The following is a 27,014-nucleotide window of genomic DNA, read 5'->3' as shown; positions in this document are numbered from 1 at the left end:
TGCGGAGTTTAGGGAAGAGCCGGATTATCACGATTTATCGTATGCAATCTTATCCTATATTTCTGCAAGAGGTTGTTTCCACGACTTGAACCTGTGACCTCCTGATTACATGTCAACAACTTTATCAATTACGCCAAGGTTTCTCTTCTCTTTTTTTTTCTTTTATTTCTTATTTCTTGGAGAGGATTTATTAGGTGCTTAAACGAATTCAAAAATTTAAATCGCTAATTGTGAATTATCAAGATTCACGACATTTATTACGGATTACTTATTACTTTTTCCAGTCCATTTTAATTGATTGTTTCGCCTTTTTTTGTAGTACATAATATTTAATTTTTTTTCAAAAATCAAAAAAGAATTTAACTTGTTTTTCCAAACTTTTTTTGAAGCGATAGTTAGCCCTTCAGGCTCTGTCCGGAGCATGAAATACTTTAGTATTTAATACACTGAATAGATTTCAATTATATTAAAATGACATCAAATGGTAGATGGATTATCAAGTAGTAGGTTAATTATTATTTTAATCAGATTATCAATTATTAATATTTTTCGTAGACATTTTATATAAAACAAAAAAATGACGAAATGAGTGATGCAATTGGGCTTGGCACGTGTATAAACATATGGGCCTACTGAAGTTTACCTCCTTTTCTGGGAGATACCTTTTCACTAATTCCAACATTGAGCCCTTCTTGGCTCCTGTCCGTACCTATATTTTTCCGGGATTTTTTTTATATATATACAATAATAGAAATTTATTTACCTATTTATTAAGATTTTATAATTTTTAATAAATATTTAGATTTTTCTTACAAATTATATAAATTCCTTTTTAAAAGGCTTCCATCCCTTTATTAGTGCCTTCAATTAAATGATTTCTTCCCCTCCGGCCCCCCTCTCCTCTCTCCTCTCTCTTCTTTTTTCCTTTCCCTAATTTCTTCAGTTTGTTTGCCTAACACACTCATCCACAAATTGGTCCATTCGAAGACCAAAATACAATGATTCTCGAGCATACATATATATATTTTCGGGTTTTAAGTTTTTGTGATTCACTACATTGATCATGGATTACTTGTTACTCCCTCTGGTCCACTTTAATTGATCTTTTGGAATTTTTTATGGTCCACAATATTATTTTTTTGAGATATCAAGAAAAGAATTAACTTCTTTTTTTCAAGTTTATTCTTGGAGTAAAGAACCTCAGAGTATTTGTTATAATTTTAATGAACAAATTAAGATTAATATGGTCAATTTCATTATTAATTAATGCTAAAAGATAAATTCCTTACTATGTGTGAAAACAGTAAAAAATCAATTAAAGTGGACTGGAGGGAATAATAAAGAGCATTCTTGGGTTAACTTAAAATTTTACCAAACCAGCTTAAAAGCAACACATTGTATTTATTTGTTACACTATTCGTCCAAATTTATGCGTGCACTTTGATTGAGAATGGAGTTTAAGAAAAGAAAAATATATTTTTATGGTCTTAAATAAGCTATAGTTTTCGGAGAACATGTGATGGTAATTAACTAATACTCCTATGTTGATTATAAGAGGCTTGGAGCATATTCTATTACAAATGAAGAAAGTTATTACCAACAAGAGTTGTGGTGCAGTAGTAAGTACTCCTTCATTCTTAATTAGAGGTCTCAGGTTCGAGTACCCCCAAATATAAGACTTTTCAGCGTGAATCCAGATTTAATCGGGCCCCAATGCGGAAACCGAACACCGGAAAAACCTAAAAAAAAGAAAGATATGAAGTATTGAAATTTGGGGGTTGGGGGTGTGGGGGGGGGGGGGGACACAGTACAGTATTTTATTTCTACTTTTATTTCAGTGGCCATATTGTAGAAGAATCTTTTTTAAATTTTTCTACTTTGGCTAGTTATTTAGCTAGAGCCCAAAGAGAAAAGGCCAAACTCCTTTGGAAAAGAATGATGGGTTTCTCATATCTCAATAAGTGCTAATTGAACTTCAAAAGATCATTCATATCCATAAAAATTACTTGTGTCCAACTGCTCTTTGACAACCAAACATCCCTCAGTCACTATGTCTCTTACCGACTGGCCCTTTTTTGTGGCTCTGGTCGGTACACAACTTATTGGAGAAAAGGAAAGAATATTTACGCATATCATGTCGTTAACGGTAAAATATAAAATTTATAATTAAAGAGTTTCCAAGTACAGAAGTTGTCATTTTTTTTTTTGAAATAAATTAAGTGAGCGTTTGGACAGAAGAATTGTAAAAATGAAAATGGTATTTGAAAATTAGAGGTGTGTTTGGACATGAATATAATTTTGGGCTTTTTTTGAATTTTTGTGAGTGATCTGAAGTAAATTTTTTGAAAAAAAAAGCATTTGGAGTTTTTCAAATCTTTGAAAAATTTCGAAATTCATCTTCAAGTGAAAATTAAATTTATGGCCAAACACTATTGTCGGAAAAAAAGTGAAAGCCAAACGGGCCCTAAATATGACAGTGTCATATAAAACGTAATTTAAAGGATGCCTAAAAAAGCAGACTATATCTGATGTAATTCTGAATGGATTCTCTTTTATTCCTGGCGTGGTTAGACCACTAATGATAATTAATCAGAATGTTAATGCCTTTGCTGATAAGTGGAAGGAAAGTATTAAGGATAACAAAATATATTTACCCCCTAAAAGAACAAAAGAAAGAAAAAAAATAAGCGAGTTGTTGGTTATTTAATTAATTAGCTCTTAACCCACGGTGGATAACAGAATAAGAAAATAAAATTCAAGAATGAGATTTGAAAGCAAACTTATAGATACTACAGTACTACTAATGCGTATTCATTAAGTTGGAGATATTTGTTTGATGTCATTAGGAGGGATAGTCATACAAGTCGTGGCGTCACAACAACCGTTGGATAACAAATGTTTTCTTTGAGATTGATTCTCCTCATTCACACACTGATAATGTAAAAGAATGTTTAGGCTCACCTAAACGATAAGTAAGAGTAAATATCATCGGTAAATGGCTTTAGTAACCCGGAAAATGAGACAAATTAAATAATATACTACAACAGGTTAAAATATAGCAATAGCGTGGACGTTCTTTACACTATCGGTGTATATAAAAAGTAGTGTATTAAGCTGCTACACCCGTGACCTTCTGGTCACACGACATCAACTTTACCAGTTATACCAAGGCTCCTCTTTCCACTATCAGTGTATATAATTAGTTAAATTAAATCCATACTTAGAAGCTAGAAAGATGCCTAAAGATTAGCATTAATCTAATGGAAGAAAGCATAGCCACGCATTCCTCTTTCAACAGTGTGGTCACTCAAGTACTATACTGTGCGCGCACATTACTCCTCAATGTGTGCATTATCTTTATTCTACATAGGCAAATTTGCATGTTTCACTTTTGTCCATATAAAAAGAGAAGAAAATGTCTTGGGCTAGTAATAGAAACTAATAGGTCTATGTTTTGATACTACTAATAGTTGACTCAAGAATACTAATAGAGAGTGACAAACTTACACCAATCTTTATTTATTACTACTTCTAAAGTTCCTTTCTCATTGACTTATCAGCTTTCTTCTACTGTCCAATTACCAACTTCTCAAACGTCAATAGCAGATTCATTTCTGGATATGAAGGTTGGTTAAATTAGTATGAAAGTTGCAGCAATTATTCTAAAGTTGTATATTGCTAGGTTGATAAATTTACTCGGTTTTGGTTTGCAGTTCTTAAACTGGATGCATAATAAGTTAAATGGGGGACAAGGAAGCAGAAAATGTAATGCAGTTCCAACCACAAGTAAGCCTTCTTCCTCTTCTCTTATTAGCAAAACCAAACTCCATTCTCTTGGTGCAGCTTTTCCTAGGACATGCATGCAAACTATAGTAGTTAGTAGGTAGTCGAGCATTTTTCTTTTCTTTTCCATACCAGTAGTATTAAGTGTTAGTTTGGTATTTTCCTTATTCCTAGATTGCTATTACTAATACATGTTGTTCTCTTATTATCTTTTACTTCGGTTTTCTTAGTATGTTGTTGTTGTTACTGTTTCTTTTCATCGTTCATTGAACCGAGGGTCTATTACCAATTGCATATACACTATCAGCCTCACACCTCATTTATGGGATTTCACTGGATTTTATTGACATTGCTATTCTCATTTACCACAGAAGTTATATTAGAAGTAAGTTAAAGAATTTTTTTTTCCCTCAAAACATTTATGGGGAAGGATAAGGGCCGGTTTTGGAAAGGTCGATATAAGAAACTAACGCATTATTTACACGTGTAGTGACTATAATGGCAAAGCCAGAAATTTAGTTAAGGTGTTTAAGTTTTAATATACTTGTATGAGAAAGTAATATTTGACTCAAGTATACAATACATTTTTCCTTCAAATGGTGTTCAACTGACCATCTTTTACAGGGGAATGCATTCTAATTTCCTCAAATACTACATTATACCTTAATTAAAAGTAGACAATAAATTTTCGAAATTTGAGAAAATGCTGGACTGTCTCTTTAAGTTGTTAGATTGACTGTTTAATTTTTGGTCACAGATCAAACAAATGAAGAGTTCACAGATTGGCCATATTCATTATTGACAATTGGAACTTTTGGCAATAAGAGCAGTGATTTCAAACAGAGCCAATTACACGTACAAAATGATCATCTCCTAGAGAATTCACCAGATTTAGCAGAGTTCACACCTGAAGAAGTTGGCAAATTACAAAAAGAATTAACAAAATTATTATCCCGAAAACCGGCTGCTAATAATGCTGATGATATTCTTCCATTGGACAGATTTCTTAATTGTCCATCAAGTTTGGAGGTTGATCGTAGGATTAGTTCCAGCAGATTAAGCAGTACTAACTCAGACAATTTTGATTATGACGAGGAAGAAATTGACAGAACTATAAGAGTGATTATAGGAAGATGCAAAGATGTCTGTAGTAAGCACAACAAAATTGGGAAGAAATCTATTTCTTTTCTTCTCAAGAAAATGTTCGTTTGTGCAAGTGGTAATTTTGGTCCAGCTCCTAGTTTACGAGACACATTTCAGGAATCAAGAATGGAAAAGGTATAAATATATTTCTATTAATTTTTATTTCCTATCCTTGTTAAGGTTTTTGCAACTTCTTTTATGTTCTTCTCATATATAGCCGGATCGAAGATTTTAACTTTATAGGTTCAGTATTTATGTTTTTGCCACCGGATCAAATTATGGATTCAATTAATCTTTTTTTCTTCTAATTTTGTTTTCATAGATCTTGAAATCATATTAATATTCATTCCGAGTTCTCTAGAATGTATTAATTAGCTAGACTCATATTGTGAAATGTTTCTCTAAAAGAAATACGTGGTTTTGCTTCTAATAGCAATATGTTTGATCCCGCTTATGGGGTCAGGATCGATTGAAATCCTCTAATTGTTTATACTAGATGGGAGTCTCACTAGTTCTTATTTTGCATAAAATTTGGTTAAATGTAGTATTTATTAAAACTATGCATAATCAAGTTTCGTGTCAAAAATATTGAATCAGCTATACCTTCTTAACTATATTCACCACTAATTTTTCTTTAACAAATTTATCTTGTGTTATTAACAATTGCATCTTACTATTGCAGCTTTTGAGGACAATACTTTCCAAGAAAATAAACTCTCAAAATGCGTCTCGGACATCGACAAAGAGATATTTAGAGGATAAATATCCACAAAAGAAAGAGCAAGAAGAGAAAAAACGAGAGAAAACCTGTAATGATGGATCTAAATGGGTGAAGACCGATTCTGATTGTAAGCAACATTCAATAATTTTTATATCTAAGAAAAAAAACCAAAATTTAGCTTAACTCTAGCTAACGAGAGCTTATTTTTTTTTCATTTTGCAGTTATCGTCTTGGAAATATAGATAAACCTTTCTGTTGTTCCATTTCAAGGAAGGCCAACATATTAGGATACTATCAAACTTTTGAGAGAAAATGGTCAAATTTACCCATGTACTTTCCAAAATTGAGGAACTTTTTTGCTCCGTTAAATTTTTAGTCTAATATTATCCTTGTCGTTAGAAAAAGTTTCAATTTTGTCCTTGAGCCCTACCGGGTGGGGCAAAAATGAGACGTTGTACTAACTGGTAGGGTAATATTAAGATCAAAATTTTAACAGGGGACAAATTTACTCAATTTCAAATAGTCCAAGAATAAATTTGGAGTTTTTTCCAACTTCCTATTTTTTTATAACCATGTTTTGGTTTTTTCTAAAGAAACCACTTTTCTTATAACCACAGGCTCCGGAAATTATGACTCTCCTATGTACAAAGATAACAATATAATTATCTTTTTGGAAGGGTACTTACGTCTTTTTCCATGGTTGTATCCTTTGATGGATGCAACACATGTTGTGTAATGTTTCAAAGGGAATCTTGTGATTTTGTACTACTGTGGAATTGTAGTACAAGAAGTCTCTCCACTCTTCTTTTAGTACTATTTGTGATCTTGAAATTTTTACATTAGTAATGTGCCTTAGTTGGCTATTTGGCGTGATATGTGATGTTATTTAGCTAGTCAAATCAAAATACATTAGTTCATATTTTCAATCAACATTATTTGTTACATAATAGTGTGTATGGTTAAGAGAAGCTGTTAACTTTATGACACAAATAACAGGGCAACATACCTTTTTTTTGACATTTTTCTTAGTAATCTGCATTAATAACTTTTTTTTTATAGTCAAACAAATAAAGGAATAATTGCATGCCGTACAACCAACAATACGACAACAGAATTAGATGCGTTTAGTTTATTTTTATTTTTTTCCTCGTATAGGATCAGAGATTGATTGTGGAACCAAGCATAGGAAATAGGGGTTATGCTAGAATCCGGCCTGGAGATAGGCTAGGCGGAGCAGTTGTTTACTTTCATTTCGATACTAGTATTAGCACCCGCGCGGATGCGCGGACACTAATCATGTCAAATATTTAAGTTATTTGGATTGTATGTAAATAATTTTAAAATTTACACTTTCTCAGTAAATATAGATAATCATTGGATATTAATTACATGAAAAATTAACCATTTCTTATATTTTTCTTTTTTGATACCATTCTTGCCGGTGTCATTGGATCCTAAAAATAGTCAGGAAGTAAAATAATAACTCATATTTAAGTCAAAACAATCAAATGTCGAGACAATGAATGACTCTTTGGATAAGAGTTAACTCTTTTACTACTACTTGAACTCTTATTTGGTGTGTTGATATCTCTTAAAAAATATTTCTTTCTTAAAATTTCAGTTTCTAAAACATAATTTTTCAATAATAATTATTTTTATAATAATGTAATTGAAAATATTATTCTTAATTCAAAACTCATTTTAGTTTGCTATCTAAAAATATAAAAAATTCATTAGCTAGTGAATTTTTTTACTCCATTTTGATATTTGACATTAACCATGTTAAATATTTGGTTATTTGAATTATATGTAAATAACCTTAACATTTAAACCTTCTAAATGATTATAGATAATTGTCAGATATTAATTAAGAAACACTACATGAAAAAAGACTAAAATTATTTCAATTCTCGTAGTGATAATTTTATTTTTGCACTATTCTCATATGTATCATTGGAACCTAAAAATAGTCATAAAGTGAAATAATAACTCATATTTATGGTAAAACACAAAGGTTGACACGATATAAACGATTCTTTGATTACGAAGTAACTCTTATACTACGATTTGAACTCTTATTTGGTATGATTTTATCTTTCAAAAAATATTTCTATTCTAAAATTTCAATTTCTAAATTTTTTTATATATTATAATAATGATTATCTTTATAATGATGCAAATGAAGATATTATCGTTAATTTAAAATTCACTTTAATCGACTATCTAAAAATTTAAATGATTCTTTGGCCGGATTTATTTCAGTATGACTCCGCTTTAAATTTACCGATATCTCTAGCCTCATAATTTGAATTTTTAATACTCTATATATACAAAAAAATTGTTCTTTGAATCATTAAATGTTAAATTAGTTGATTATTATTATAAAATATTGCATATATTGTCTTAAAATTGTCAAGTAGTTTATTTTTTGACACTATATTTGGCTTAACCTCAATGCAAACAACTCAAATTGCATTCCAATTCAAATTCGAATATCATATCAGTTTGTTAGTAATAGTGATTTTTTAAAAACGAGACATAATGTAAATTAAAAAAATATTCTAAGATATCCTTATCTTATAATCTATGTATTTGCGTTGAAAAAAATATATTTGAAATTGATGAGATTAACTTTCAAATTTTTATACTCAACAAAGATGAAACATAAGAAGAAATTTGTTGTCATCTTTTATTTCTCGTTTTTAGATCTTTCTAACATTTTTTTCAATATTTATTTTCTTTTATCTTATTTTTTATGTCATTATTTCTTTTGTTACAAAAATTAATTTATTTCACTATAAAAGGATGAGTTTTAATAAAAATTATCTACATATTAACTTTAATTATATTTTTAGTATCTGGTTGAAATTATTTCATATTTTTCTTTTGGTTTTATCTAATCAGCCTAAATAGGTGCTCACCCGACCACTTAAATTAAAAAATTGAATGATGTGTAATTTATATATAATTCATATATAATATGTGTATAATCGTATGTTATCGGTATATCGTCTATTTATATTAGCTATAAAATATAAACAATAAATATGGCCGGATATTATGTGAATATTCCATAAGATTTAGGTTTTTTGAGTTTATCCATGATATAACTTCTATTATAATAATTTTAAAACTCTCTACTAATGTTCAAAAATATTTTATCTTTTTATTATCTTTGAATTAAAAAAGGTAAAGAGTTTTTTCGAATTATTTTTTTTACAGTTTTTAAAAAATATTTCACGTCATATCAATTTTTTCTTTATATATACTCTTGTTACACTTAGAAGTCGCATTAGAAACTATCAACTAGAAACCAATTTCTCTCTTGTTGAGTTTGTCTTTCACATAATCTAATGATTCAAAACTAATATTCTTCAACGAAAAAATATTATACACTTGCAATATTGGCCTGACTACAGCTAAATGAAGGGGTTTCAGCTTATACCCTTCAATTCCTTGAATGTGCTAAATTGAAATTAATATAGCACTTGTATAGCCAAAGTTTTGTTATTTGTTTGATGTCCATTTATGCAAATTGACTCTTCAAACAAATATTCTTCAAGAAGAAAAAAGAAATAATTTTTTTTAATATTGACTGATTTTGTGATGTTTCTTTCTCCAGCATGTATTTTTACTTTATCATATATGTAAATAAACTTTATTTAGTTTTATAAACTCTTTTTTGTTATTTAGATAAACATAGATGTGTACCCTATAAACATAGATGTGTGCCCTATATATTACATTTGTTTTAAAAAAATTTCGTTTTATTCAAATCCAGCTACAGTGTTTCAAAGAACTATACTTATAGTATTTTAAATATGAAAGAGTTTTATAGTTATACGAAGTAGTTTTTTTTTTTTTTTGCTAGAGGCGAAGTAGTATCTAAATAATTAGAAAAAATAATAAAAGTTCCTAACATGATAAAAAAAGATAATTTTTTTTAATTTAAATTCATATTTAGAACTTTATCTAAAAATAGATAATAACTATATATATATAGATTTTAGAGTAAATTTCACTAAACTTCCTTAACCTATATTTTGGAAACAATACCCTCTTAACCTTTTGATTGGGACAATAAACCTCATCAAAAATACATAAGTTACCCCTGAACTATGGACCAAATTCCTGTTATGTCGACAAAAATTATCTAACACACTCAACCTTTCATAAGTATAGTTAAGATACGACACTTTCTTCTTGACCGGTTTGTCAAAGTTTGTGTGATATCACACACCAATAAAGTGATGGCACATATTATAACTCAAGAAAATTAAAATACATTTTTACCATCCTAATTAATATTTTTTCTTAAAAAAAAGAGTCAAAGTATCCCCTCTCCAACGCATCTCACCTCTACCCCAACCTCACTTTTAGTCATCTTCCCCGTTGTAAGTGTTTTCCTCCATTAAAATCCACCGAAATAACCCCTCAAAATCACTGGCCGTCGGACAACTCCATGTCGGCCGGCTGGCGAAAGTCGCTCCTTTGCCATTGCCAGACAATCAAATCTGGAGGAAACATGTCGAAGAATGGTCGAATCGTGGCCAGATATACAGAATCTGGTCGGAAACGGAGCTTCTCCATCGTTCTTTATTTTTCTATCTTGATGCAAGATCAATGGAACAGTAAATAAAAGCGGAAGAAAAGTTTGAAAATCTAGGCTAAAACTATTCTAGGGGTTAAGTTAGTGATATTTTCATAGATAATAATCTGCAAAATGCAAGGAATTACAAAATATATAGAGGAATATTCCCCAGGTTCATTACTAAGAGATAAGGCTCGTACCCTCCTCTGTTGTCAGTACTATCGAGGACCAAAAATGCCCATCGTACAGAAATTACAAACTTAATGTGACTATGATATAAATATAAAACATAAACCTCAGTGGACTAAAATGTAACAAAAGAAATTTTCAATTTAAATAGACCCCAATGAATTCTAACGGTCTGGTAATATTCCGCAATCCTTAGGTACTATCTCCTCAAGCAAAGTAGTTGCATTTCTTTTTCCTAGCAATTCATTCTGGCATCAGCCCTTCCCTTGCAGAACCTTCTTGTCCTCAAGGAAGGAAAAAAGGAAACTTCAGCTTCATAGTTGAATAATCTTCCCGGGTAGCTTGCTCCTTCAGTATTTTTGACCATAGTACCAAAATTTGAGGGACTGCCTTGTTCCCTCGTTTTATCATCCTTCTGTCCAGAATTTCTTGGGGTTCCACATAGTAGGGGCTGGTGATAACAACAACTGAAGGGTGATTGAATTGAGCAGGGATGTCATATCATGGTTTAAACTGGAGACATGGAAGGTGGGGTGGATAACAACATGGGAGGGAAGTGATAGTTTGTAAGCAATTGGACCAATTTTTCATATAATCTGGTAAGGGCCATAATACTTGGCTGAGAGCTTAGAGAAAGAATTTAGAGAGGGTAATTTGCATATAAGGTTGAAATTTTAGATAAAACCAATCCCCTTCATTGAATTGTCTGTCGGTTATATGTTTGTTCATAGCTACCATTCTTAGTTGTGCCCTGTGAATGTGAAATTTGAGCAATTGGATCTTCAGCTCCCTTATAGTGAGTCTTCGTTGTATTGTACCACCATTCTGCCAGTGATAAGTAAGCAGCCCAATTATGCTGGTTATCCGAACAAAAATATCTTAAGTCTCCATAGTTCTATTGAGTACCTCTGTTTGCCATTTGTTTGGGGATGATAAGCTGTAGCAGTACTGAGTGTTACGCTTTGCATAACAAAAAGATCCTGCTGTATATTGTGGACAAACACTGGATCCCTATCACTAATAATGTTTTCTCGCACATAGGTGGCAGAGTAGGAGTGACTTATGGCCAAGAAGTGGCCACACTTTGTAAGTCTATCCGCCACTGCCAATATGGTTGTCTTGCCTTTAGATTTTTGGAAGTCCATATATGAAAACCATACAAATGCTGGACCAAGCAGTGTTAGGAATTTGCAAAGGTTGTAGCAACCCTGGGTAAGCACTTCTATCATACTTGCTTCTTTGACAGGTAGCACATTTTCTCACATAGACTGTTATGTCTTTCTTGAGCCCCTTCCAGTAGAAGAGACTAGATACACTTTGTAAGTGTTCTCTATTATGGAGTGACCTCCTGCAGGTGTTTCATACCATGTTTGAATGATTTCTTGCTTCAAGAAAGTGTCATTCCCCACAACCAGCTTGCCATTTCTTCTTAGTTGTTGGTTTACAAAAATGTATCCCTTTTGTCTCTCTCCTTATTCTTGGATGTGAGCTATGATCTTTGTAGCCCATGTATATTTTACCCAAATATCCTTAATTTTCTGGAAGATATCATAGTTAGCTAGGGTCAATAAAACCATGGCTAACTCTCCTTAAAGAACTTTGGATAGGGAGTCAGCTGTCTTTTTCTCTCTTCCCTTTTTGTATCTATCACAAAATCAAATGCATATGTTTGGCTATCCACTTCATTTGAGATCCAGTGAGGAGATTTTGATCCAATAAGAACTTCAATACTTTTTGATCAGTTCTCACTACAAAATGTCTCCCCAATAAGTATTGTGCCCACATAGTAACAACCATAACAAGAGCTAACAACTCCTTCTTATAAACTGAAAAGGCATGATGCCTTCCTGATAGACCTTTCCTGAGATAAGTTATATGATGGCCGTCTTGCATCAAAACAACCCCACTGCTATAGTCACATGTATCAGTTTCTACCACAAACATAAATAGATTGTTTGGTAGTGCCAACAAGTGCTGAAGTAAGGGCATCTTTCAACTTGCCAAATGCCTCATCTGCCTTGCTTGTCCACTGGAACCTATCCTTTTTGAGTAACTCTGTCAATGGTCTACTAGTTACCCCATATTGTCTGATGAACCTTCTATAGTTACTTGTCAATCCTAGAAAGCCTCTTAACTCCGTGACATTCCTTGGTATTGGCCAAGAGTGCACTGTTGCAATCTTCTTAGGATTAGTGGCTACCCCTTCACCAGATATTATATGCCCCAAGTACTCAATTTTGCTAGCCCCAAAGAACAATTAGACTTCCTGGCAAACAACTTGTGTTTTACTAGCAACTCAAAGTTCATCCTAAGATGTACCAAGTGTTCAAACAGATTTTTGCTAAACATCAAAATATCATAAAATAACACCAAAATAAACTAAGGCGCTCTTTGAACACATTGTTTATCAAACTCTAGAAATAAGAAGGAGCATTGGTGATCCCAAAAGGCATTACCAAATACTCATAATATCCTGAGTGGGTTCTGAAAGCTATCTTAGCTACATCTTCTGTTACCATCTTAATCTGGTGGTAACCAGGCATGAGTTCTATCTTTGAGTAAAATTGTGATCCACCTAACTCATCAAGTAATTCCTCAATAATTGGGATAGGGAACTTATCTTTGATTGTAACCTTATTTAGGCCCCTATAGTCAACACATAGCCTCCAACTTCTATCCTTTTTCCTTACCAAGACTACTAGAGAAGCATAGGGGTTGGAGCTTGGCTGCATAATCCCTTGATCCAACATATCTTGTATCAACCTCTCAATTATATCATTTTGTCGTGAAGAATACTGTAAGGTCTGAGGTTAACAACATCGTACTCTACTGCCAAGGAGTCTTGTGATCAAATAGCCCCCTAGATTGAGGTAATCCTTGAGGGTCGGTAAATAGTTTGTGGTATTCCTCAGTGAGTGATTGAATATGTAAAGGCATGGTAAGATCAATCTCTGTCTGCTCCTCTTCCCTGGGTATTAGCACCCTAAGCATAAACAATTGTCCCACATTGTTAGCCAACTTATCTAGTTTCTTGGCTTCCATAGTTTTGATTTTCTCCACTTCTCCTTTCAAAACACATTCTCGTCCTTGATAACTAAATCCCAAGGTTAGCTCCCTGAAGTTCTAATTAAGATCCCATAATGGAAGCAACCACTGCACACCTAAGATTATGTCATAAGAACCTAGAAAGAGCAGTAAAAAATCTGTTGTATAGGTAACCCCTTGCAATAACCAAGACTATTTACAGACCTCATCAGTTTGCCTATTGTTGCCATCAGTCACATTCATGGTTTAAGGATTAATCCTCATTCTTGTGACCCCCAACTCCCTAGCTACTTCCTCATTAATAAAGTTGTGTGTGCTACCATGGTCGACCAAAATGCTCAGTGGCCTTTTCTCGCAGTAGCCAGTCACTCTCAAGTTATGGAAGGTTGGTACTTATAGAGCATTGACTGAGATTTCACATACTTGACCTTTTACTTCATTTCCTATTTCCTCGGTCACTTCTACAGGTTTCTCTATCACCGCTAATTCTCCTATTTTTTCTTCATTTTGCCCTTTTTCTTCTACCTCCAACAAGTACAATTGTTTAGCTCTACCGCATTTGTGACCAGGAAAAAACTTCTCATCACTGAAGAAGTATAACCCCTTTTGCCTCTTTTCATTCATCTCAGTTGTGGTGATTTTCCTAGTGTTCCCCTTGTTTCAATTAGCAGCAACATTCCTTTTTAATAAGTTCCCATCATTCTTGTGGAATGCCCTCTTTGTTGCATATCTATATATGTTTCCCTTAGTATAAGATGACTCCAGTATACAATTTAGGCCAAGTCATCTTCAACTGAGCATTCACCTAAGCCTCAGTGTTTCTAGCCAACTGGTAAATTTGAGGTAGTGAATAGAGTTGGTGGGTTTTTACTATAAAACCAATCTATGGCGTGAGGCCAGTGATGAAGGCATTAATAGCACACCCAGGAAGGATGTACAACCTTGTCATAATTCTATCAAACTTCTTCTGTTAGTCCTCCACCATTCCAGTTTGTCTTACTAGCTTAAGCTCTGATATGGGGTCATCATACTCGGCCTCAAACCTATATATGAGTGCATAAATATACTCCTCCTAGCTAGGGTAAGGCATGTGAGATCTACTTCTCAAGTATGCAAGATGACACTTAATGGCTGTATCATCAAAGTGTATTGAAGCTATCTTAACTCTCTGGTTATAGTCAACCTCATCTAAAGAGAAAAATTGTTCTACCTTGCAGATCCAAGCTTTAAGATCGAGGTCACTGAAGAGAGGGAACTCCTGTCACGACCCAAATCTCCCTCCGTAAGACGTCGTGACGGCACCTTGTCTCTACGACTAGGTAAGCCTAACAAATTGCGATATAACAGAAATGAGAAACAGAATTTAACAACTAGACTGCAACAGATAACTATAAAATAATAAAATGCTGCTTAGCATGTACAAGTAACCCAGTACTCGAGTACACATAGTATTCCCAAACCCCGGTAATCATAAGTCACAAGCTATAGAAGAAAAACTAAGTATCTCTATACACCAGAGTCTAAGAAAGTACGGAAAAGCAAACGACATAAGAGGGAATAAAGGGGGACTCTGAGGTCTACGAACGAGAGCAGATATACCTTGAAGTCTCCAAAATCTCACTACTCACTAATATCGAGGATGATAAGAAGCACCTGGATCTGTACACAAAACACGTGCAAAAGAGTAGCGTGAGTACACCACAATGGTACCCAGTAAGTACCAAGCCTAACCTCAGTCGAGTAGTGACTGGGTCAGGTCAAGGTCCTACTAGTATATAATAAATAAGGTAGAAGAATATGGCAATGCAATAAGAGAATGGACAATTTTCAAGAAACAAACCACAGAAAAATAGCAGCAGAACACAAAGGGGTAAACAACAAGGATCTCCCGAGATACCGTCTCGTAGCCCCAAAAGTAAATATGCAAGGAGATCTCCCGAGGTACCGCATCATAGTCCCAAAAGTAAATGTGCAGGGGGATCTCCGTAGGTACCGCCTTGTAGACCCAAAAGTAAACACACGGCTCGAAACCGATGAATACAACAATTAACAGCAAGGATTTTACTGTTAAGACTGATACAAATCAAGGAAAACAGAAAATCAACTAAGCATGCTGTACAGATTTCAAATAAGCATTTAAGACACATAGACATGCGATATTAGGCTAAAATAGGATAACTACACATGTTGATATAACTCAATTAAGATGTAACAGGTTACTACTCAGTGAAAACCAAAATTTTCAATAATTAGCCCGTGTACGCACTAGTCACCTCACGTACATGACGCTCACATATCACAGAAGTATCACAACAGTACCAAGTCCTAAGAGGATTTTCCCCAAACAAGGTTAGGCAAGCCATTAACCTCGAACCAAGCTCAATCAATCGGTCAGAATGCCTTATCCATAATTTTCCGACACCGAATGGCCCAAATCTAGCCAAAAGCAATTACATAACATAAATATAACTATAAGAAACTAATCTAATTAATGAAATCAAGACTTTAACAAGAAATTAGAAAATCGCCCCAAAAAGTCGACCCAGGCTCACGTATAGGAATCGGGTAAAAGTCACAAAATACGAACACACATTCACCCACAAGTTCACTCGTACCAAAATTACTCAAATCCGATGTCAAAATCCCAATCAAAACCCAAAAATTTGGTTGAAGAACTTTTTCCCATTTTTTTTCAAATTTCCCAACTCAAATCCGAAATTAAAGGATGTAATTAACGATAGATTAGTGGAATATAACCAAAAACAAGTGAAGAATCACTACCCAATCGGTGCCTCTGAAAATCACTCAAAATGTCTTCTAAATCCCAGCTCTGTATCTCAAGTTTTGATAAAAATAGCTAAACCCTCATTTTTGAAATGTTATAGCCTGCCCAGGCATTTCCTTCTTCACGAAAACAACCACATTATCACGTTCGTGTTGAACAAATAATCACCGACCAAAAATCCCTCCTTCGTGAACGCAAGTAACCTCTCGTGAATGCAGAGCTTCCACAGCTTGTTGCTTCGCGAACGCGTTTACCACTACGCTTTCGCATAAGCCAAATGCCTGATGACCCATCTACCCCTTCCTCTACGCCAATGCAAGGGCCCAATCGCGAACGCGTAGGCCTAAGACTATAGTGCCTCGCGAACGCAGAACATCCTTCACGAATGCGAATGCCAATTTCAGTAACACTCACACTTCCTCTACGCGAACGCAGGAGAACCTTCGCGAACGCGTAAAAGGAAGCCACACGCAAGATATTCCTGGAACTTCAGCTGTAACACTAAGTCCAAATTGATCCGTTAACCATCCGGAACTCACCCGAGGCCCTCATGACCTCAACCAAACATGCCAACAAGTCCTAAAATATCATACGAACTTAGTCGAGCCCTTAAATCTCATCAAACAACAACAAAAACATGAATCACACTCCAATTTAAACTAAATGAACTTTAAACTGTAAACTTCTACAACCGATGCCGAAAACTATCAAATTACGTCTGATTGACCCCAAATTTTTCACACAAGTCATATTCGATATTACGGACCTACTCCAACTTTCGGAATCGGAATTTGACCCCGATATCAAAAAGTCCACTTCCGGTCAATCTTCCTAAAAATTCAACTTTCGCCATTCCAAGCCTAATTTAGTTACAGACCTTCAAAACACAATCCGGACACGCTCCTAAGTCCAAAATCACCCAACGGAGCTAACTGAACCGACGAAACTCCATTCCAAAGTCGTCTTCACACAGTTCCAACTATGGTCAATATCGTAGAACTTAAGCTTCTATTTTAGGGACTAAGTGTCCCAAATCACTTCGAAACCAAAAACAAAACCTCTCGACAAGTCACATAAGCAGAAAAAAATACGGGGAAAGAAATAAATAGGGGATCATGGCTAATACTCTCAAAACGAACGACTGGGTCATTACATCTGCCCCCTCTTAAAACAATCGTTCGTCCTCGAACGAGTATAGAGACATACCAGAAGTGGTGGAAAGATGAGGATAACGGCTGCGCATATCATGCTCGGTCTCCCAAGTCGCCTCCTCGACCGGTTAACCCCTCCACTGAACCTTAACGGAAGCAATGTTCTTTGACCTCAGTTTTTGAAGCTGCTTGCCCAAAATAGCCAATGGCTCCTCAATATAAGATAAATCCTTATCCAACTGGATTGAGCTGAAATTCAACACATAAGACGAATCGCAGTGATACTTCTGGAGCATAGAAATATGAAATACCGGATGGAATCCTACCAGGCTGGGAGGCAAGACAAGCTCATAAGAAACCTCCCCAACACGCCGCAACACCTCGAACGTGCCAATAAACCTTGGGCTCAGCTTGCCCTTCTTCCCGAACCTCATAACGCCCTTCATGGGTGACACCCCGAGCAGGACACACTCTCCAACCATGAATGCAAAATCACAAACCTTCCGATCTGCATAACTCTTCTGTCTGGACTAGGCTGTGCGAAGTCAATCCTGAATCACGTTAACCTTCTCCAAAGCATCCTGAACCAAGTCTGTACCCAATAGCCTAGCCTCACCCGGTTCGAACCAACCCATTGGAGACCGACACCACCTACCATGAAGAGCCTCATACTGTGCCATCTGAATGCTCGACTAATTACTGTTATTGTAGGCAAACTCCACAAGTGGCAAGAACTGATCCCAAAAACCTCCAAACTCCATTACACACGCACAGAGCATATCCTCCAATATCTAAATAGTGCGCTTGGACTGTCCATCTGTCTGAGGGTGAAATATAGTGCTCAACTCAACCTGAGTACCTAACTCATGTTGTATAGCCCTCTAGAACTGTGATATAAACTGTGTACCCCGGTCAGAGATGATAGATACTAGCATACCATGAAGCCTGACAATCTCGCGGATATAAACTCGAGCCAACTTCTTGGAAGAATAAGTAGTCATCACATGAATGAAATAAGCTGACTTGGTCAGCCTATCCACAATCACCCAAACTGCACCAAACTTCCTCTGAGTCTGTGGAAGCCCAACAACAAAATCCATAGTGATTCGCTCCCATTTCCACTCCAGAATCTCTAGCTTCTGAAGCAATCCACCTGGCTGTTGATGCTCATTCTTCACCTGCTGGCAATTTAGACACCAAGATGCATACTACACATGTTCTTCTTCATTTTTCTCCACCAATAATGCCGCCTCAAGTCCTAATCCATCTTACCAGCACCCAGATGAATGGAGTATCGCGAACTGTGAGCCTCCTGGAGAATCAACTCATGCAATCTATCTACATTGGTTACACATAGCCTACCTGCATCCTTAAAGAACCATCATCTCCAATAGTGACCTCCTTAGCATCATCGTGTTGAACTGTGTCCCTAAGGACAAGTAGATGAGGGTCATCATACTGATGTTCCATGATCCGATCATAAAGAGAAGACTGAGAGACCACACAAACCAAAACTCGACTCGACTCAGAAATATCCAATCTAACAAACTGGTTGGATAAGGTCAGAACATCCAACGCCAATGGCCTCTCTACTACTGGTAGATATGTTCAGCTCTCAAAACTCTTCGGCCTGTGACTCAAAGCATCGGCCACCACATTGGCCTTCCTGGGATGGTGCAAAATGGTAATATCATAATCCTTAAGCAGCTCCGACCACCTCTGCTGACGCAAGTTAAGATCCTTCTATTTGAATAGATGGTGCAAACTCCGGTGATCGGTGTAGATCTTACAAGAGACACCATAAAATAGTGCTGCTAAATCTTCAAGGCATGAACAATAGTTGCTAACTCAAGGTCATGGACATAATAGTTCTTTTCATGCACCTTAAGTTGTCTGGACACGTAGGCAATCTGCCTACCATCCTGCATCAACACCACGCCGAGACCAATCCGCGATGCATCATAATATACAGTATAAGACCCTAAACCTGTAGGCAATACCAATACTGGGGCCGTAGTCAAAGTTGTCTTAAGCTTTTGAAAGCTCTCCTCACACTCCTCTGTCCACCTGAATGGACCACCCTTCTAGGCTAGCCTGGTCATAGGTGCGGCAATAGATTAGAAACCCTCAACAAATCGACGATAATATGCTGCCAAGCCAAGAAAACTCTGGATCTCCATAGCTAAGGACGATTTGGGCTAACTCTGCACTGCTTCAACCTTCTTCGGATCCACCTTAATCCTATCACTCGGTAATACATGACCCAAGAATGCCACTAAGTCTAGCCAAAACTCACACTTCGAAAATTTTACATATAACTTCTTTCTCTCAAGGTCTGAGCATAGTTCTCGGGTGCTGCTTATGATCCTCCCGAGTTTAGGAGTACACCAGAATATCGTCAATAAACACAATGACGAAAGAGTCAAGTTAGGGCCGAAACACACTGTGCATCAAGTGCATGAATGCTATTGGGGCATTGGTCAGCCCAAATGACATCACAAGGAACTTGTAGTGACCAATACCGAGTCCTAAAAGCAATCTTCAAAATGTCTGGCTCCCGAATCTTCAACTGATGATAGCCCGAACGTAAGTCAATTTTGGAAAACACTCTGGCACCCGGTAATTGATAAAATAGGTCATCAATACGAGGCAATGGATACCTGTTCTTCACTATAACTTTGTTCAAATGGCGATAATCAATGCACGTACGCATAGAACCATCCTTCTTCACAAACAAGACTGGGGCACCCTAAGGTGACACACTGGGTCGAATGAAGCCCTTATTAAGCAATTCCTATAAATGTTCCTTCAACTCCTTCAACTTAGGAAGAGCCATACGATATGGAGGAATAGAGATAGGTTGAGTGCCTGGCAAAAAAATCAATACCGAAGTCAATATCCCTATTAGGTGGCATGCCCGGAAGATCAGCTGGGAATACATCTGGATAATCCCTTACTAGTGGAACTAACTCAACTGTAGGGGTATCAATACTGACATCTCTCACATAAGCTAGTTATGCATCACAACCCTTCTCAACCATTCATTGAGCTTTAAGAAATGAAATAACTCTGTTGGGAGTATAATCTAAGGTACCTCTCCACTCTAACCGTGGTAATCTTGGCATAGCCAACGTCACGGTCTTGGCGTGACAATCAAGAATAGCATAATGGGGCGACAACTAGTCCATGCCCAACATAATATCAAAATCTATCATACTGAGCAATAATAAATCAGCTTTCGTGTCAAAACCACTAAGAATCACCAAACACAACTGATACACGTGTTCAACAACAATAGAATCTCCCACAGGTGTGGACACATAAACAAGAGAACTCAAAGAATCACGGGCTACACCCAAATATGGAGAAAAATAAGACGACACATAGGAATAAATGGAGCCTGGATCAAATAAAACCGACGCATCTCTATGACAAAATGAAACAATACCTGTAATGATAGAGTCGGAAACAACTGCCTCTATACGAGTAGGAAAGGAATATATCTGGTATGGCCTCCCCTCTAGGGCGACCTCTACCTGCCCGACCTCCACCTCGAGCTGGCTGAGTAGGTGGAGTGGTTGTTCGGGCTGTAATCATACCATGAGGACCTAGTGGGGCACGCGATGCCTGAGGAATCTGTGGAGGTGCACCCCTCCTAAGTCTAGGGCAATCCCTTACCATATGGCGAGTGTTGCCACACTCAAAACAAGCTCTCGGAGGGCGTGGCTGCTGTGGTTGGCTCGGGATAGGTCGGCTGGATTGACCGCTGAAAGCACCCCATGCAGGAGGTGCACTAGACACTAGTGGTGCATAATAAGGCTCCTGGGGCCTAGGAGTAGCCGGAATACCACTGGCGGCTGAAAGTGCTGAATGGACAAGGCGACTCACATAGCCCTTACCATGATGAACTGCAGCTGGGGCAGAGTACCACTTTAAGTGCCAGACTCTCGAGACCTCTTAGCCCCCTCTCCTCTCTCTCCTAAGAAAGCATACCCTCCACTCTCCTAGCAATACCCATAACCTGCTGGTATGAAATATCCATCTCCAACTCCCGGGCCATGTTAAGCATGATACTGGGGTGGAGCCCCTCGATAAATCGACGGACCTTCTCTCAAACTGTAGCAACCAAGACTGGTGCATGCCTAGCCAAATCATTGAATCAAACCGCATACTCTGACACAATCATAGCACCATAGCACAACTGCTCAAACTCTATGCGCCATACATCTCTAAGACTCTGGGGAACATACTCCCTCAAGAACATATGCGAGAACTGAGTACAAGTAAGTGAAACTGCCTCAGTCGGACTACCCAACTCATAAGCATGCCACCACTGATAGGCTGCTCCTCTAAGCTGGAACGTAGTGAAAGAAACCCCAATCGACTTCGCTACACTAATAATACGGAGGATACGGTGACACTCCTCAAGAAAATCCTAGGCATCCTCTGGCGCCAAGCCACTGAAAGTAGGAGGGTAGTACTTCTTGTACCTCTCAAGCCTGAGCTGCTCCTCCTCTAAAACTGTTGCCTTAACCTCGGGCTGAACTGGAGCTATCGACTGCAACGGTATGATCTCTAGAACCTAGTCGACCTGAACCCGCTGCTCTGGGGTACGAGAGGCGGGACTCTGTACTCCTCCCCCGACCTGAGATGGGGCAAGAGCAAGTGGAATGAATCCAGCCTGAGCCAAGGTGCTGAACATGCTCAGAAACTGGGCTAGAGTCTCCTGGAAGGTTGGTGCAGCAATAGGTGCCTCAGGTGCCTACCCTTCAGCTGGAGCAACTAGGGTCACCTCTGTAGCACCTCGTGGGGGTGCTCTAGCTGCACTGCATGGACGTCCTCGGCTTGTACCCTAGCCCCGGCCTCTCGCGGCTCTAGTAGGGTGTGCGAGTGCCAGTTTATCAGATCCGCCTGTACGTGTTATCACCATCTGTGAGAGAATATAAAATAGAAGTTTAGAATTTCGAAGTCAACAATTTCGCACGACAAGGGATCAAAGAAGTGTAATTTTCCTAACAGTTCCATAGCCTCTCGAAGATAAGTACAGACATCTCCGTACTGATCCGCGAGACTCTACTAAACCTACTTGTGACTCATAACACCTATGAACCTAGAGCTCTGATACCAACTTGTCACGACTCAAATCTTCTTTTATAAGACATCATGATGGCACCAGTCTCTATGACTAGGTAAGCCTTACAAATTGCGGAATAACATAAATGAAAAAATAGAATTTAACAACTAGGCTGCAAGAGATAACTATAAAATGATTAAATGCCGCTCAACATGTACAAGTAACCTAGCAGTCGAGAACACACAATATTCCCAAAACCTTGTAATCATAAGTCACAAGCTATAGAAGAAAAACTAAGTATCTCTATACACCAGAGTCTAAGAAAGTACGGAGAGGTAAACGACATATGAGTGAATAGAGGGGGACTCCAAGGTCTGCGGACGCGAGTAGATATACCTTGAAGTCTCCAAAATCTCAGTGCTCACTGATATTGAGGCTTATAAGAAGTACCTGGATCTACACACAAAACATGTGCAGAAGAGTAGCGTGAGTACACCACAATGGTACCTAATAAGTGTCAAGCCTAACCTCGGTCAAGCAGTGACGAGGTCAGGTCAGGGTCCTACTGGTATATAATAAATAAGGCAGAATAATACAGCAATGCAATAAGAGACTGGAAAATTTTCAAGAGAAAAACCATAGAAAAATAGTAGCACAACACATAAGGGTAAATAGCAGGGGATCTCCCAAGATACTGTCTCGTAGTCCCATAAGTAAATATGCAAGGAGATCTCCCGAGGTACCACCTTGTAGTCCCAAAAGTAAATGTGCAGGGCGATCTCCCGAGGTACCGCCTCGTAGTCCCAAAAGCAAGCACACATCTCGAAACCGATGAATATATCAATTAGCAACAAGGATTCTACAGTTAAGACGGATGCGGATCAAGGAAAAATAAGAAATCAACAAGCATGCATCACAGATTTCAAATAAGCATTTAAGACACGTAGACATGCGATATTATGCTAAAACAGACTAACGACATATGCTGGTATAACTCAATTAAGATGTAACATGTTACTACTCAGTAAAAATTAGATTTTTCAACAATTAGCCCATGTACGCACTCGTCACCTCACGTACACGACGCTCACATATCAAAAAGTATCACAACAGTATCAAGTCCTAAGGGTATTTCCCCCACACAAGGTTAGGTAAGCCACTTACCTCGAACCAAGCTCAATCAATCGGTAAGAATGCCTTTTCAACGATTTTCTGACTCTGAGTGGCTTAAATCTTTCCAAAAGCAATTACATACCATAATTATAACTATAAGAAACTAATCTAATTAATAAAATCAAAACTTTAACAAGAAATTAGAAAATCACCCCAAAAAGTCGACCTGGAATTGGATAAAAGTCACAAAATACGAACACCCATTCACCCAACTTAAATCCCAAATTATAGGATGGAATTAATAATAGATTAGTGGAATATAACCAAAAACAAGTGAAGAATCATTACCCAATCGATGCCTCTGAAAATCCCTCAAAATTTTGTCCAAATCCAAGCTCTCTATCTCAAGTTTTGATAAAAATGGCTAAACCCTCGTTTTTGAAATGTTATAGTCTGCCCAGGCATTTCCTTCTTCGCGAACGTGGCCACATTAACGCGTTTGAGTTGAACAAATATCACTAACCAAAAATCCCTCCTTGGCAAATGCGAGTAACCTCCACGAATGCGAGCTTCCACTGCCTGCTGCTTCGCGAATGCGTTCACCACTATGCATTTGCGTAGGCCAAATGCCTAATGACCTATCTGCCCCTTCCTGTACACAAACGCAAGGGCCCAATCATGGACGCGTAGGCCTAAACCATAGTGCCTCGCAAACTCGGAACATTCTTCGCGAACGCGAAGGCCAATTTCAGTAACAATCACACTTCCTCTACGCGAACACGGGAGAACCTTCGCAAACGCATAGAAGGAAACCAACACCAGATATTCCTGGAACTTCAGCTCCAACACTAAGTCCAAATTAATCTGTTAACAATCCGAAACTCACCCGAGCCCCCGGGACCTCAACCAAATATACCAACAAGTCTTAAAACACCATACGAACTTAGTCGACCCCTCAAATTACATCAAACAACAACAAAAATCCGAATCACACTCCAATTCAAACTAAATGAACTTGAAACTGTAAACTTCTACAACCGATGTCGAAACCTATCAAATCACGTCCGATTGACCCCAAATTTTGCACACAAGTCATATTCGACATTACAGACCTAGTCTAACTTTCAAAATCGGAATCCGACCCCGATATCAAAAAGTTCATTTTTGGTCAAACTACCCAATAATTCAACTTTCGCAAGGGCCCAATCGCGAACGCATAAGCCTAAAACCATAGTGCCTCGCGAACGCGGAACATCCTTCGCGAACACGAAGGCCAATTTCATTAACACTCACATTTCCTCTACACGAACGCGGGAGAACCTTCGCAAATGCGTAGAAGGAAACCAACACCAGATATTTCTGGAACTTCAGCTGCAACACTAAGTCCAAATTGATCCGTTAACCATCCGAAACTCACCTGAGGCCTCCGAGACCTCAACCAAATATACCAATAAGTCCTAAAACATCATACAAACTTAGTTGAGCTCTCAAATCACATCAAACAATAACAAAAACACGAATCACACTCCAATTCAAACTAAATGAACATGAAACTGCAAACTTCTACAACCGATGCCGAAACCTATCAAATCACGTCCGATTGACTCTAAATTTTACACACAAGTCATATTAGATATTATGGACCTAGTCCATTTTTCGAAATCGGAATCCAACCACGATATCAAAAAGTCCACTTCCAGTCAAACTTCCCAAAAATTTAACTTTCACCATTTCAAGCCTAATTAAGCTACAGACCTCCAAAATACAATCTGGACACGCTCCTAAGTCCAAAATCACCCAACGGAGCTAACGGAATTGATGAAACTCTATTCCGAAGTCATCTTCATACAGTTCTAACTACGGTCAAAATCCTAGAACTTAAGCTTCCGTTTTAGGGACTAAGCGTCCCAAATCACTCTGAAATCAAAAACAAAACTTCCCGGCAAGTCACATAAGCAGAAAAAGATACGGAAAAATAGTAAATAGGGATTGAGGCTAATACTCTCAAAACGACCGACCAGATCATTACAACTCTAACTTGGTCATGCAAGTTATATTTGTTCCCTTGGGAGAAGTAGCTGCAGAGTTTTGAGCTGCTGGAGCAAACTCACCACCCTCATTATGACCAACTGATGATTGCCTTGAGCAAGGCCACCATCATGGATTCCAGCTGTTGAATACCCTTAAACAGGGTCTGCAGGAGCCTGCCTATGAGGAGAAGCAACACCCTTAGACCCTGAAATTGAGGCACAAGCCCCAATCCTACGTGGTAGCCAGCAGGAAGAAAACTAAGAAGTAGCAAAATCACTATGATTACCATGTACCCAAGCAGTAGGGTTACTTGTAGGTATATAGATCTGCCCCACCATCTACTTCTTCTATTCTTTTTCCTCGATCATACCTTTTCACAACATGCAAGGACTTCTTTAGCTTAGTAAAAGCTCTTTCATGATGATTTTTGAGTTGTGTTTGCCTAATTGAGAAGTTTGTGATTTCAATAGTCATTCTCTCAAACAGTGACTTGATCTCGTCCATATCTGCCATTTTTATCACCCATAGAGCTCAAGAAAGTGCTCTAATACTAAATGATACAAGATCAATGGAACAGTAAATAGAGGTGAAAGAAAAGTTTGAAAAACTATTCTAGGGTTCAAGTTAGTGATATTTTCATAGATGAGAATCTGCAAAAGTATACATCTTAAGATATATATATATATATATATATATATATATATATATATATATATATATATAGGAATATTCCCAGTAAATGCGAATGGTATATGCTAATACCCTTCTATGCTATCAGTACTATCGAGGACCAAAAATCTCAATCGTACACAAATTACAAACTCAATACGATTATGATATAAACATAAAACATAAACCTAAGTGGACTAAAGTCTAACAAGAGAATCTTTCTATTTAAATAGACCTCAATTAACTCTAACGGTCTTGGTACTCTACCTCCTCAAGCACATAAGTTGCATTTATTTTTTCTAGCAGTTCATTCGTGCATCATATCTCTTCTTTTCACCTTTTTGTTTAATCTGAAAGATTGACCGGAAAATTAAAGACTCTGGTGACCCATAGTTTTGTTGTCATCCATTTGTTTCCCAGTTGCCTTACCACCACAGCTCTGGCGATTGCCACTGTTGTAGCGGTATTTCTATTTTATTGTATATTGGCTTCTTCTCTATTGATGGTGGATTCATATTTGGAGTTTTTTTCAATGTTATTGTATCTATATTTAAGCTATTTCTACAATTATTCTCTATTAGAATTCGACTGATTATTGTGTGGAATAGGGACCAAACTATTTGGTGATATAGTTAAAAATAGAAAAACCAAGAAATAACTCAAAAAAATAAAAAATAAAAAGGCTGAAAATGAGGCATTTAGATAATGGTTCAGACCCA

General features: G+C 37.1%; 1 protein-coding gene and 1 long non-coding RNA gene across 4 annotated transcripts; one reads left to right on the top strand and one right to left on the bottom strand.

The window, feature by feature from the left end:
- The first annotated feature begins 3,375 nt into the window (after nucleotides 1-3,375).
- Nucleotides 3,376-6,323, top strand: LOC107802140 (protein NEGATIVE GRAVITROPIC RESPONSE OF ROOTS-like). Its single transcript, XM_016625587.2, has 5 exons — nucleotides 3,376-3,626; nucleotides 3,714-3,786; nucleotides 4,541-5,061; nucleotides 5,609-5,774; nucleotides 5,870-6,323. Exons 1-5 carry the CDS (start codon nucleotides 3,621-3,623, stop codon nucleotides 5,887-5,889), a joined length of 786 nt encoding a protein of 261 aa, XP_016481073.1. The 5' UTR covers nucleotides 3,376-3,620; the 3' UTR covers nucleotides 5,890-6,323.
- A 4,039-nt stretch (nucleotides 6,324-10,362) lies between these two features.
- On the bottom strand, nucleotides 10,363-26,844 carry LOC107802141 (uncharacterized). Of its 3 annotated transcripts, none has more exons than XR_001651774.2 (2): nucleotides 26,563-26,844; nucleotides 10,363-15,131 (listed from the first exon to the last, which is right to left on the bottom strand). It is a non-coding gene; the product is annotated as an uncharacterized LOC107802141 (long non-coding RNA). The 3 variants fall into 3 exon arrangements; XR_001651773.2 differs by lacking the exon at nucleotides 26,563-26,844 and adding an exon at nucleotides 23,944-26,275; XR_001651772.2 differs by lacking the exon at nucleotides 26,563-26,844 and adding an exon at nucleotides 25,913-26,275.
- Between the last annotated feature and the right edge of the window lie 170 nt (nucleotides 26,845-27,014).

The sequence above is a fragment of the Nicotiana tabacum genome, chromosome 20 (genome assembly GCF_000715075.1).
Source record: "Nicotiana tabacum cultivar K326 chromosome 20, ASM71507v2, whole genome shotgun sequence".
Lineage (NCBI taxonomy): Eukaryota > Viridiplantae > Streptophyta > Magnoliopsida > Solanales > Solanaceae > Nicotiana > Nicotiana tabacum.
Note: the sequence above shows the minus strand (reverse complement) of the source record. Positions and strands in the feature narration are given on the sequence as shown.

Excerpts from the sequence above, each read along its gene's own strand:
- LOC107802140 (XM_016625587.2), top strand. Across the intron at positions 3,787-4,540 it reads TAATGCAGTTCCAACCACAA|ATCAAACAAATGAAGAGTTC; the intron begins GTAAGCCTTCTT and ends TTTTGGTCACAG. Across the intron at positions 5,062-5,608 it reads AGGAATCAAGAATGGAAAAG|CTTTTGAGGACAATACTTTC; the intron begins GTATAAATATAT and ends TTACTATTGCAG.